Source organism: Eschrichtius robustus, chromosome 12, assembly GCF_028021215.1.
Source record: "Eschrichtius robustus isolate mEscRob2 chromosome 12, mEscRob2.pri, whole genome shotgun sequence".
NCBI lineage: Eukaryota > Metazoa > Chordata > Mammalia > Artiodactyla > Eschrichtiidae > Eschrichtius > Eschrichtius robustus.
Window position 1 is genome coordinate 37046577 of NC_090835.1, and position 13336 is coordinate 37059912.

At 39.8% G+C, this 13336-nt stretch overlaps 1 protein-coding gene across 1 annotated transcript; it reads right to left on the minus strand.

Annotated features, from left to right (window-relative positions):
- Positions 1-7717: 7717 nt before the first annotated feature.
- On the minus strand, positions 7718-9135 carry IQCF2 (IQ motif containing F2). The gene is made up of 3 exons (XM_068559001.1): positions 9118-9135; positions 8855-8941; positions 7718-8101 (listed from the first exon to the last, which is right to left on the minus strand). Exons 1-3 carry the CDS (start codon positions 9133-9135, stop codon positions 7718-7720), a joined length of 489 nt encoding a protein of 162 aa, XP_068415102.1.
- Positions 9136-13336: the final 4201 nt, after the last annotated feature.

A 13336-nucleotide genomic window follows, 5' to 3' on the forward strand; every position in this document is an offset into this window, starting at 1 on the left:
AAAAGGAATTTTAAAAAGTCTCATTTACAACAGCATCAAAAACAATAAAATACCTAGGAATAAATTTAACCAAGGAGGTGAAAGATATATACATTGAAAACTAAAGAAATTGAAGAAGATACAAATAAATGGAAAGATATCCCATGTTCAGGGTTCAGAAGAGTTAACATTGTTAAAATATCCTTACCAGCCAAAGCAATCTATAGATTCAGTGTAATCCCTATCATAATTCCAATGGCATTTTTCACAGAAATGGAAAAATTCCTAAAATTTGTATATAACTGTAAAAGACCCTAAATACCCAAAGTATTCTTGAGAAAAAAAGAACAAAGCTGGAGGAATCACACTTCCTGATTACAAACTATATTACAAACCTATAATAATCAGAACAGTATGGAACTGACATAAAAACAGACACAGACCAACTGGACAGAATTGAGAGCCCAGTAATAAACACATACATATATGTAGGGTGAATTAATATTTGACAAGGGAGCTGAGAATATACAATTGGTGAAGAATGGTCTCTTCAACAACTGGTGGGAAAACTGTATATCCACATGCAAAAGAATGAAATTGGGCCCTTCCCTTACACCACATGCAAAAATCAACTTAAAGTGGATCAAAGACTTAAGTGCCAGACCTAAAACCACAAAACTCCTAGAAGAAAACAAGGGAAAAACTGCTTGACATTGGTCTTGGCAATGATTTTTTTGGATATGACCTCAAAAGCACAGGCAACAAAAGCAAAAATAAACAAGTGAGGCCACAGCAAATTAAAAACTTCTGCACAGCAAAGGAAACAATCAGCAATATAAAAAAACACCCTACAGCACAAGAGAAAATATTTGTAAAACGTGTGTCTGATAAGGGGTTAATTGCCAAAATATACAAGGAATTCATATAATCCAATAATGAAGAAAAACAAAAACAAACAATAACAACAACAACAAAACCAAACCTAATTAAAAAATGGCCAGTGACCTGAATAGACATTTTTCCAAAGAAGACATACAAATGGCCAACAGGTAGATGAAAAATTACTCAACACCACTAATAATGGAAATGCAAGTCAAAACCACATGTGATATAACCTCACACCTGTTAGAATGGCTATTATCAAAAAGACAAATGATAACAAGTGTTGGCGAGGGTGTGGAGATAAGGGAATCCTTGTATACACTGTTGGTGGGATGTAAGTTGGTACAGTCATTATGTTAATCAGTATGGAGGTTCCTCAACACATTCAAAATAAAACTACCATATGATCTAGCAATCCTACTTCTGGGTATATATCCAAAGGAAATAAAATCACTTTATCAAAGAGATATCTGCATTCTCATGTTTACTGTAGCATTATTCATAATAGCCAAGCTATGGAAATACCCTCTTTCTATCAAAGGAAGAATGGATACACATATAAAATGAAATATTTTTCAGCCATAAAAAGAGAAAGAAATCCTCACATTTGTGACAACATAGATGAACCTGGAGGACCTTATGGAGGACATAAGTAAAATAAGCCCAACAGAGAAAGACAAATACTGTACAATCTCACAAAGTGGAATCTAACAGAGTTGAACAGTGGTTACTAGGGGCTGGGAGGTGGGGGAAATGGGGGGCTGTTTATTAGATGGTAAAAACTTTCAGTTATATGATAAGTTTGGGGATCTAATGGACAGCATGGTGAATATAAAAATAATATTGAACTGTATACTTGAAATTTGCTGAGAGTGGTTTTTAAGGGTTATTGTTTTAAAGAAAAGGTAACTGTGAGGTAATGGATGTGTTAACTTGATTGTGGTAATCATTTCACAATGTATACATATATCAAACCATCATGTTGTACAACTTAAATATATACAATTTTTATTTGTAATTACACCTCAATAAAACTGGAAAAATGATAAAAATGTATTCTAGATACAAGTCCATCAAATATGTGGTTTGCAAATATTTTCTCCTGTCATGCAACTTGTCTTTTCATTCTCTTAACAGGGTCTTTCATAGAGCAAAAGTTTTAAATTTGATCAAGTCTAATGTACCAATTTTCCTTTTATGGATTGTACGTTTGCAGTCAAGTCTAAGAACTTTTTTGCCTAGACTTTCTCCCATTCCCCCCACTATAGATCTGGCAGCCATTAAAAGCATAAGGGAACAAAGAAATGCGAATCAAAACTACAATGAGGTATCACCTCACACCAATCAGAATGGCCATCATCAGAAAATCTACAAACAACAAATGCTGGAGAGGGTGTGGAGAAAAGGGAACCCTCTTGCACTGTTGGTGGGAATGTAAATTGATACAGCCACTATGGAGAACAGTATGGAGGTTCCTTAAAAAACTAAAAATAGAATTACCATATGACCCAGTAATCCCACTACTGGGCATATACCCAGAGAAAACCATAATTCAAAAAGAGTCATGTACCAGGGCTTCCCTGGTGGCGCAGTGGTTGAGAATCTGCCTGCCAATGCAGGGCACACACGTTCGAGCCCTGGTCTGGGAAGATCCCACATGCCGCGGAGCAACTACGCCCGTGAGCCACAACTACTGAGCCTGCGCATCTGGAGCCTGTGCTCCACAACAAGAGAGGCCGCGATAATGAGAGGCCCGCGCACCGCGATGAAGAGTGGCCCCCACTTGCCGCAACTAGAGAAAGCCCTCGCACAGAAACGAAGACCCAACACAGCCATAAATAAATAAATTTAAAAAAAAAAATCACTGACTTAAAAAAAAAAAAAAAAGAGTCATGTACCACAATGTTCATTGCAGCACTATTTACAATAGCCAGGCCATGGAAGCAACCTAAACGCCCATCGACAGACGAATGGATAAAGAAGACGTGGTACATATATACAATGGAATATTACTCAGCCATAAAAAGGAACAAAACTGGGTCATTTGTAGAGACATTGATGGACATAGAGACTGTCATACAGAGTGAAGTAAGTCAGAAAGAGAAAAACAAATATCGTATATTAACGCATATATGTGGAATCTAGAAAAATGGTACAGATGAACTGGTTTGCAAGGCAGAAATAGAGACACAGATGTACAGAACAAATGTATGGAACCAAGGGGGGAAATTGGGGGGGTGGTGGTGGTGGTGGGATGAATTGGGAGATTGGGATTGACATATATACAATAAAATGTATAAAATGTATAACTAATAAAAACCTGCTGTATTAAAAAAAATAAAATATTAAAAAAAGCATAAGGGAACACACTATGAGCAACTTTATTCTCATAAATTCAACAACTTAAAACAAATTGATCAACTGTTTGAAAGTTACACAATACCAACGCAATCAGACGAAACAGGTACCTGAATAGTCCCTTGGCCATTAAAGAAATTGAATTTGTAATTTAAAAGCTCTCTTAAAAGAGATCTCCAGGCCCAGATGGCTTCACTAAAGAATTTTTACAAAATATTTAAAGAAGAATTTTCACACCAATTTTACATAATGTCTTCCAGGAAATAGAAAAGGAGAGAATGCTCCCAATTTTTATGAGGTCAGTATTACCTTGATATCAAAATCAGACAAAGGGAATTTTTAAAAAAGTGTACATTAGTATCTCTCAGGAACTTAGAGGTAAAAATCAAACCCAACAAGGTACAAAAGAAATTATACACTAGCACCAAGTAGAAATTTATTCCAGGTAAGCAAGGCTACTTCAAACATTCAAAAATTAATCAATCCACCATATCAACAGGCTAAAGAAGAAAAATCATATGACTATATATAGTCAGAAACAGAAAAACCATTTGACAAAACCCAACACCCATTCATGATAAAAAGGAAACTCTTAGCAAGTTAGGAATAGAGGGAACTACCTAACTTTAACTTGATAAAGAGAATCCACATCTAACATCATACTTTTATTGGTTCTTGGTATGACGAGTGATTTTCTGTTGTATGCTGGACATTTTAGATATTATATTAGGAGGCTCTCGATGCTATTTAAATCTTCTATTCTAGAAGGCAGCATCCTATTTAGGTTTAGTATGTAGATGCTGGCCTACTTTTGTGGGCCCTGTTTCCAATGAGAATTTTCTTTTCTGGGCTCTTTCAATGCAATTCTGGTCTGCTTTATTCTTTTGGTTCCACTGGATCCCTTCTGGTGCCACCTACAAGGTAGAAGCCATTTTCCTGGGTTCCCTCTTGCCATTAGATGGAGGGTTTAGGATGTTGGACTTCTGAGGTGCAGAGCAATACCCTGGCCTGTTCACTGGCCACCTGGTGCCAGTGGGTTTCCCACTCTGTCTCTGCTGGTGCCACTGGAGGAGAGAAGGGATACCTGGACTGCATTTTGCTGTTGGGTGGAGGGCCAGGAAGTTCCTGTTCTGGATCTTCTTCTGTGGCTGGCTGGATGGCCAGGGGCTGCTAGTCTGGATTGCCTCTGCCACTGACTGAAGGCCAGGAGATACTAGGCCTGTTGGAGCTGAGGTACAGGAGGATCCCCTCTCTCCCACCATTTAGTTTGGGGTAGGAGATGGGTTGATCTGCTCAGGTTCTGCTGTTGCTGCTGTGGGTAGATCAAGCCTGCTTCTGTTAGCAGATGAGAAATGAAGTGGGTTGGCCCACATGGGTTCTGCTTTTACTGCTGCTGAGGACAGACTGGGTCACCACTGCTAGCGGATGTGGGGTGTGGAGTGGGTGGATAAGCCTGGGTTCCACTGTTGCTGCTGTTGTGAGCAGATCATGCCTGTTGCTGCCAGTGCGTGTGGGGCATGGGATGGGTTGGCTTATAAGGGTACCGTAGGCAATTCAGTCTGCTGCTGCCACTAGGCATGGGTCTCCCTGCTTAGTCTCTGCTGGGCTTCCCCTTCTTTTGACCAGAGAGAGCATGCTTTTCTTGTTTTGTTTGTTTTGTTTAGCTTTCCCTATGCCTGTTGTTGGTTCTAGGTTGCAGACATATCTGGTGTCCAGTCTGAGACGTATGACAGATAAAACAAGAATTCATCTACGTGTACCTTTTAAAATCTTGAGACTCCTAGATGATCCGCCATCTCTCCATATTTCAGAGTCCTTTTATGATTGTTGAATTATTTTCAGAGTATTTAGTTTGTATTTAGAGGGGAGGAGAAGGGAAAATTAGTTGACACCATCTTGTACCATAATTGGAAGCTCTCACTCCTAGGTTTTTAACCAAATCAAGTGCAAAACTTAGGTTCACACAAAAAAACACACAAATATACATAGCAGATTAATTTGCAATCACTCAAAACTGGAAACAACTCCAAGACCCTTCAACTGGTAAAAATTTCTGATAACATCCATACAATGGAATACCACTCAGCAATTAAAACAAATGAGTACCCACAACATCACAGGTCTCAGACACATTATGCTAAATGAAAGAAGCCAGACTCAAAAGGCTACAAATTATTATTCCTTCTATATGACATTCTGGAAAAGGGAAAACAATACGTACATATTACAGACCAGTGGTTGCTAGGGTTTGGTGGAGAGTAGTGGGTGACCACAAAGGGGCACAAGGGAATTCTACTTTATGTATCTTGAAGTTCAGTTATTAGGTACATATATATTCTATGATATTAAGATATATGATATTACATATATATTCTATGAATTATCGTGGCTGTTGACAGATATGATAATATTGAGGTTATATTTTTACAAAGGTCTCATCTATTAAAGATATATATTAAAGTATTATGGATTAAGTAGTATGATTTTTGTTGTTTGCCTTTAAAAAATTATGTATTTCAATAAGAAGGGAGTAATTAACTCTGTAGCCTAATGTAGAGAGAATGCATAAGAACGGAGAAATAACCATTGGATTTGGTCAGTTGGAATGTTGGTGATGTTGATGAGTGCAGTGTCAGTGAAGTAAGAGGAGTAGAAGCCTGATTGGAATGGGCTGAAGAGAAAATAGTAGGAACAGAAGTGGAAACAGTGATGGCATGATTTGCTATGAGGAGAAACAGAGAACTGGAAGAGAAATTGATTAAGATCGTATTTTTTAAAGATGGAAGAGGTAGACATTGATAATTTGGATAGTGGGGTTATGAATGCAGGATCAAACACCTTGAGATGGCAGCAGGATAATGAAGGAGTTAACCTTTGACGGGATCAAAGACCCTTCATTTATTTCAACTGGAGGGAAGGCAGCAAGTGTGGTCCAGACGGAGCTGGGATGGAGAATGAGGTGGTAGGAAGATGGAGGTCCAGTCTGCTTCCATTTCTTCCGTTAAGTGTGTGGTGACATATATCATCATTATGGAGTTCAAGGGGAGAAGTAGAATTGGGCATTTGGAGAGGAGGTGGTATGAATTATTCAATTCAGAAAAAAGAAATGCAAACACACCAGAGAAATTTATTGGGAAATTTGTCCAATGGAGATTTGCAGTCATGAATACGAACCGAGACCATGCCTCATGGTTGTTTTGCTCTAGCCATGCCACTCTTCTGCAGGCACAGAGCAGGTAGATAATTAAGTTCATCCCACACACATTTGCAGAGAGAGGGCCAAGAGAAGTCAAGTTGTTCAGGGGAGAGATTACAATAATTAAGTATAGAATCTGAACTGGGTAAAGAAAGATACAAGGGTTTGTCAGGGGTGATGGCTGTAAAAAAAATTGGTAGGGTCAATAGATTGGAAGACCTTATCACATCTGAAGAAACATTCTATTAGGGGTATTTGAAAGGTGAACTGGAAGGAGAGAATAAAGTAAAAAGAGAATGGAACTCTAGAAAAAGCAATTTGGGCAACAGTACACTGATTGGTAATGGTAAGGTCCAGAGCCACACTATTCAATGGAATAGCCACTAGCCATATGTGGCTATTTAAACATAAATTAATTTAAATAAAATTTAAAATTCAATTCTTTAGTTGCACCAGGGACATTTCAAGTGCTCCACAACCATGTGTGGCTAGTGGCTAGCACATTGGACAGCACTGATACAGAACATTTCCATCATCACAGAAATTGCTACTGAGTATAGCACTGCTTTAGTATGACCATGGGAGTGAGAATGGAGACAAGAGTAGGGATGGGGGTAATACCAGGGGGAGCCCTGTTTGCTACACAGCCCGCAGGGAGAGGAGTTCTGGTAAGGGAATTGTGAAGATGGAGTTGAAGTGCCACGAACTCCTGTTTTCTACCAGTCCCCAGGGTCATCACCTGCTCGTCAGCATGCCCAGTCACATCTATCACTAAGGCCGGCCTCCTGTCCTTTACCTGGGGCTGCACTGCACTGCTACCAGAAGAGTCAGCCACATGCTGGCCTTTTCACTAGGTGATTGCCAAAGATACCTTGTCTGAGGCATCTGAGATCCCAGTCAATCCCCAACTGCAGGCGGAAAGAGAAGACCCTCACTATCTGTTCTCATGTGCAGAGGTACCCAAAGTCTTCAGGAAGATGTAGCTCACCTGTCTCGCAGATTGCCGGCGAGAAGAAAGGAATGGGGCTGGGGATGGGAACTTGCACTTCTGGCTCCGTTATATTAGACTAGGACCTCGGTTTCTGTTTTGACAACTAAGTAAGTAGCATATGGAATTGTCAGTCCAGAACAGGGTTCATGGGCACAAGGGGAAAACCTCACTAAAGTTCTTTCCCAGGGAGAAGAGGAGGCAGCATGGCTTAAGTCCTAAAATTTCCATTAGCTGGCGGGAGACCATGAGACATACCAGATCAGGTTAGACCTTTACTGAGGACAGGAGACAGTGCCGCTTCTTGCCATCCCTTAGGGGTTGATGATTTCAATGTGGAACTGCAGGTGAGTGGCTGTGACTACACAGTGGCCCCGGAGAAGAGCACAGGTCTGGCAGTTGTGGCATTGCCAGTGGTACTGGATGACGTAAATGGCGTTGAGCACCTGGCAGTATCGCCAGTGGATGCGCCACATACGGACCAAAGACTGGAGCTTGACCACTGCCCTCTCTGTGTGTGCGTAGGAAATCAGGGCTGCCCTCCGCTTCTTCTGCCGCAGCCTGTCCATTGTCAGTCTCCACCAGCACTGAATGATCCAGGCCCTGAGGGCTGCGTGTAACAATGTCTGGCGTACTAGGGTGCCACGCCACCAGGCCTGAATCTTCTTGGCTGCTTTTATTCTTTCTTTTATATTTTTCTAGGCAGAGATAAGGGAGACCACTCAGGGAACTTCCTGCCACCAACTTCTAGGATATTCCTGGAAAGGGCCTAGATTCTTTTAACAGTCAGCCCTTCTTTGGAGACTCCAGCGGATTAGCAGGACACTGACTAAGAGGCAGAAGTCCTGGGTGGTGAGTCCTCCTCTGCCAATACGGACACATCACCTTGCCCTCAGGTCATAGCATCCTCCTCTTGACTACCTCACAGGTGCATGGATCAAGAGAAAAACCATTAGTAACTAGGAGGGTGCATTAGGAATGTGAGGGACTTAGTTATACTCTACCTCTTCAGTGCTTATTGGGTTTGGGAGGTTTGGCCTCATAATGCTTTTGCCTGGTATTCTCTGCTAATTCTAGTCCCATTGGCTGATTTCTTTCTGCCACAACAGTGTATTTCAATATGGCGGTGAGTTTTTAACACCCTCATCACATATTCTACTCCCAGCCTCCCCATACTGTGAACATTCTACTTTCTAATTCAGAGTCCTCACATCCTCATCTCCCAGCTCATGCATTTCTTGATGGCTTTCCTTCTCTCTGTTCACTCTTCGTGTCACAGTCAAACCCAGACCCAGAGTTCATGCTGAGAAGGAAGTGGAGGAAAAATAAGCCAGTATTGAATTGACTCCTGATTACTTTAAACTCTGGATACCTAAGAGGCACAATTCCACACCCTCATGACACTGACATAAATGTTCTGGATATCTTAATTATATGGAGATTTTACCTACCTCTTTTTTCTGCTGCTGCTGCTTCTGCTTCAACCTAATTTCTTCTTCGGAATCCTCAACCACAATTAAAATTAAATTGCCGTCTGTCTGTCATGAGAATTAAACGGGAAATGAATGGATGAGCTAAGAGTACTGTTTCTCTCTATGGCTCTGCACAAAGATACCCCTGCCTCAGCATCCTCTTTTTTCCCAAAAGCTGTGAAGTCCAGAGTGATTCCCACCCACCCTCAAGCCTGCCTAGTGGATATGGCCATGTCTCTTACACAAAATCGAACCCCCATGGCTTGTCTCTAGATGGTTCCTTTATTTCTCCACTTCCCAAGGTCTGACATGAGTAATATGAGGGGGAGAGGTATGAGTTAACAATTGCTTTATGACATCAGGATTAGGATATATGCCACCTAAGTTGAGTCTTCCTCACAAACAAGCTCCATGGGAACTTGTATTACCTGTCCACTTCCCTTCTGTCAGAGACGTATCTGAGCTCAGAGTGGAAAGATAGGGCACTTGGGTGCCGTTCCTCCAGTGAGGCCCATCCACATCCTTTCTCATTATCAGTCACACAGGAGGGCAGGAGGGACCATGGCAGGATAGCTCCATACAGCTCTCTAGTGCCCCCTCAGACTTAGCACTTCCTGTCTTCCCTGGATTCAAGTTTCAGTACCTCAGTGCGCCATAGGAAACTAGAGAGACTAGATGAATCTAGAAAGCAGTAAAATTTTTTTAAAAAAGCTTAAAATTAAATAGAAAACAAAAATGAGTGGTGGAAGATAAATTTAAAAGCTGATATTTTTCAAATTACTTTCAAATTACTGCCTCTGTGCGGGGTCTCAGAGCATGTGAGATTTTTCGTGAGCCCTTTAAGAACAGTCTCTGTTTCCCACAGCCCTCCAGCTTTCCCCCACACAAGCCCCGCTGGACTTCAAAGCCAGAAATTCTGGGGGCTCATCATCCCGGTGCAGGATCCCCAGGCGAAGGAGCCCAGTGTGGGGCTCAGGCCCCTCACTCCTTGGGGAGAACCTCTGTAATCATTATTATCCTTTTGTTTGTGGGTTGTCACCCTGGGGTGTGGGTCTTGACTATACTGACTCCACTCCTCCCACCCATCTCGTTGTGGTTCCTTCTTCATATCTTTAGTTGTGGAAAATCGTTTCTGCCAGTCTTTAGGTCATTCTCATAGATAGTTGCTTTGTAAATAGTTGTAATTTTGGTATTCTTGTGGGAGGAGGTGAGCACAGGGTCTTCCTACTTCACCATCTTGGTCACACCTTCAGATTAGCATTTCTTAATGTTTATTGCCTGAGTTATTTATTATTATGATTATTTCTAAGCAGAGAATTTCTTTTTTAAAAAATTTTTATTGGAGTAGAGTTGATTTACAATGTTGTGTTACTTTCAGGTGTACAGCAAAGTGAATCAGTTATACATATATATATACCCACTCCTTTTTTTTTTTTTAAGATTCTTTTCCCATATAGGCCATCACAGAGTGTTGAGTAGAGTTCCCTGTGCTATGCAGTAGGTCCTTATTATCTATTTTATATATAGTCGTGTGTATATGTCAGTCCCAATCTCCCAATTTATCCTCCCCTCCCCCTTATCCCCTGGTAACCATAAGTTTGTTTTCTACATCTGTGACTTTTACCCCCTTTTTTTAAGATTCCACATATAAGCGATATCATATGATATTTGTCTTTCTGTGTCTGACTTACTTCACTCAGTATGACAATCTCTAGGTCCATCCATGTTGCTGCAAATTGCATTATTTTGTTTTTTTTTATGGCTGAGTAATATTCCATTGTATATATGTACCATATCTTCTTTATCCATTCCTCTGTTGATGGACATTTAGGTTGCTTCCATGTCCTCGCTATTGTAAACAGTACTGCAATGAACAGTTGCGTGCATGTATCTTTTTTTTTTTTAAAGATTTTTTTGATGTGGACCATTGTTAAAGTCTTTATTGAATTTGTTACAATATTGCTTCTGTTTTATGTTTTGGTTTTTTGGCTGCAAGGCATGTGGGATCTTAGTTCCCTGACCAGGGATCGAACCCACACCCCCTACATCGGAAGGCAAAGTCTTAACCACTCAACCGCCAGGGAAGTCCTTGCATGTATCTTTTTGAACTATGGTTTTCTCCGGGTATATGCCTAGGTGTGGGATTGCTGGGTCATATGGTAGTTCTATTTTTAGTTTTTTAAGGAAAATCCATACTGTTCTCCATAGTGGCTGCACCAATTTACATTCCCACCAAAAGTGTAGGAGGGTTCCCTTTTCTCCACACCCTCTCCAGCATTTATTGTTCGTAGATTTTTTGATGATGGTCATTCTGACTGGTGTGAGGTGATACCTCATTGTAGTTTTGATTTGCATTCCTCTAATAATTAGTGATGTTGAGCATCTTTTCACGTGCTTTTTGGCCACCTGTATGTCTTCTTTGTAGAAATGTCTATTTAGATCTTCCGCCCATTTTTTGATTGAGTTACTTGATTTTTTGATATTAAGCTGCACAAGTTGTTTGTATATTTTGGAGATTAATCCCTTGTTGGTTGCTTCATTTGCAAATATTTTCTCCCATTCTGAAGGTTGTCTTTTTGTTTTGTTTATGCTTTCCTTTGCTGTGCAAAAGATTTTAAGTTTAATTAGATGCCATTTATTTTTTTTTTTTTGTTTTTTATTTTCATCACTCTAGGAGGTGGATCAAAAAAGATCTTGCTGTGATTTATGTCAAAGAGTGTTCTGCCTGTGTTCTCCTCTAAAAGTATTATAGTGTCCGCCCTTACATTTAGGCCTTTAATCCATTTTGAGTTTATTTTTGTGTATGGTGTAGGGAGTGTTCTAATTTCATTCTTTTACATGTAGCTGTCTTATTTTCCCAGCACCACTTATTGAAGAAACTGTCTTTTCTCCATGGTATATTCTTGCCTCCTTTGTCATAGATTAGGTGACCAAAGGTGTATGGGTTTATCCCTGGGCTTTCCATCCTGTTCCATTGATCTATATTTCTGTTTTTGTGCCTGTACCATACTGGTTTGATTACTGTAGCTTCATAGTATACTCTGAAGTCAGGGAGCCTGATTCCTCCAGTTCCATTTTTCTTTCTCAAGATTGCTTTGGCTATTCGGGGTCTTTTTTGTTTCCATACAAATTGTAAAATTTTTTGTTCTAATTCTGTGAAAAATGCCACTGGTAATTTAATAGGGATTGCACTGAATCTGTAGATTGCTTTGGGTAGTATAGTCATTTTCACAATATTGATTCTTCCAATCCAAGAACATGGTATATCTCTCCATCTGTTTGTGTCATCTTTGATATCTTTCATCAGTGTCTTATACTTTTCTGAGTACAGGTCTTTTGTCTCCTTAAGTAGGTTTATTCCTAGGTATTTTATTCTTTTTGTTGTGATGGTAAATGGGAGTGTTTTCTTAATTTCACTTTCAGATTTTTCATCATTAGTGTATAGGAATGCAAGAGATTTCTGTGCATTAATTTTGTACCCTGCAACTTTCCCAAATTCATTGATTAGCTCTAGTAGTTTTCTGGTGGCATTTTTAGGATTCTCTATGTATAGTATCATGTCATCCGCAAACAGTGACAGTTTTACTTCTTCATTTCCAATTTGGATTCCTTTTATTTCTTTTTCTTCTCTGATTGCCATGGCTATGACTTCCAAAACTATGTTGAATAATAGTGGTGAGAGTGGACTTCCTTGTCTTGTTCCTGATCTTAGAGGAAATGCTTTCAGTTTTTCACCATTGAGAACGATGTTTGCTGTGGGTTTGTTGTATATGGCCTTTATTATGTTGAGGTAGGTTCCCTCTATGCCCACTTTCTGGAGAGTTTTTATCATACATGGGTGTTGAATTTTGTTAAAAGCATTTTCTGCATCTATGGAGATGATCATATGGTTTTTATTCTTCAATTTGTTAATATGGTGTATCACATTGATTGATTTGCATATATTGAAGAATCCTTGCATCCCTGGGATAAATCCCACTTGATCATGGTGTATGATCCTTTTGATGTGCTGCTGGATTCTGTTTGCTAGTATTTTGTTGAGAATTTTTGTGTCTATGTTCGTCAGTGATATTGGCCTGTAATTTTCTTTTTTTGTGATATCTTTGTCTGGTTTTGGTATCAGGGTGATAGTGGTCTCGTAGAATGAGCTTGGGAGTGTTCCTTTCTCTGCAATTTTTTGGAAGAGTTTGAGAAGGATAGGTGCTAGCTCTTCTCTAAATGTTTGATAGAATTCACCTGTGAAGCCATCTGGTCCTGGACTTTTGTTGTTGGAAGATTTTTAATCACAGTTTCAATTTCATTACTTGTGATTGGTCTGTTCCTATTTTCTATTTCTTCCTGGTTCAGTCTTGGAAGGCTGTACCTTTCTAAGAATTTGTCCATTTCTTCCAGGTTGTCCATTTTATTGGCATATAATTGCTTGTAGTAGTCTCTTATGATCCTTTGTATTTCTGTGGTATC

Bases quoted from the DNA above. Each gene is read 5' to 3' on its own strand.
- IQCF2 (XM_068559001.1), bottom strand. The intron at 8,102-8,854 runs GTAGGTAAAATC...ATCTCTGCCTAG, and splicing joins AGCAGCAGCAGAAAAAAGAG to AAAAATATAAAAGAAAGAAT.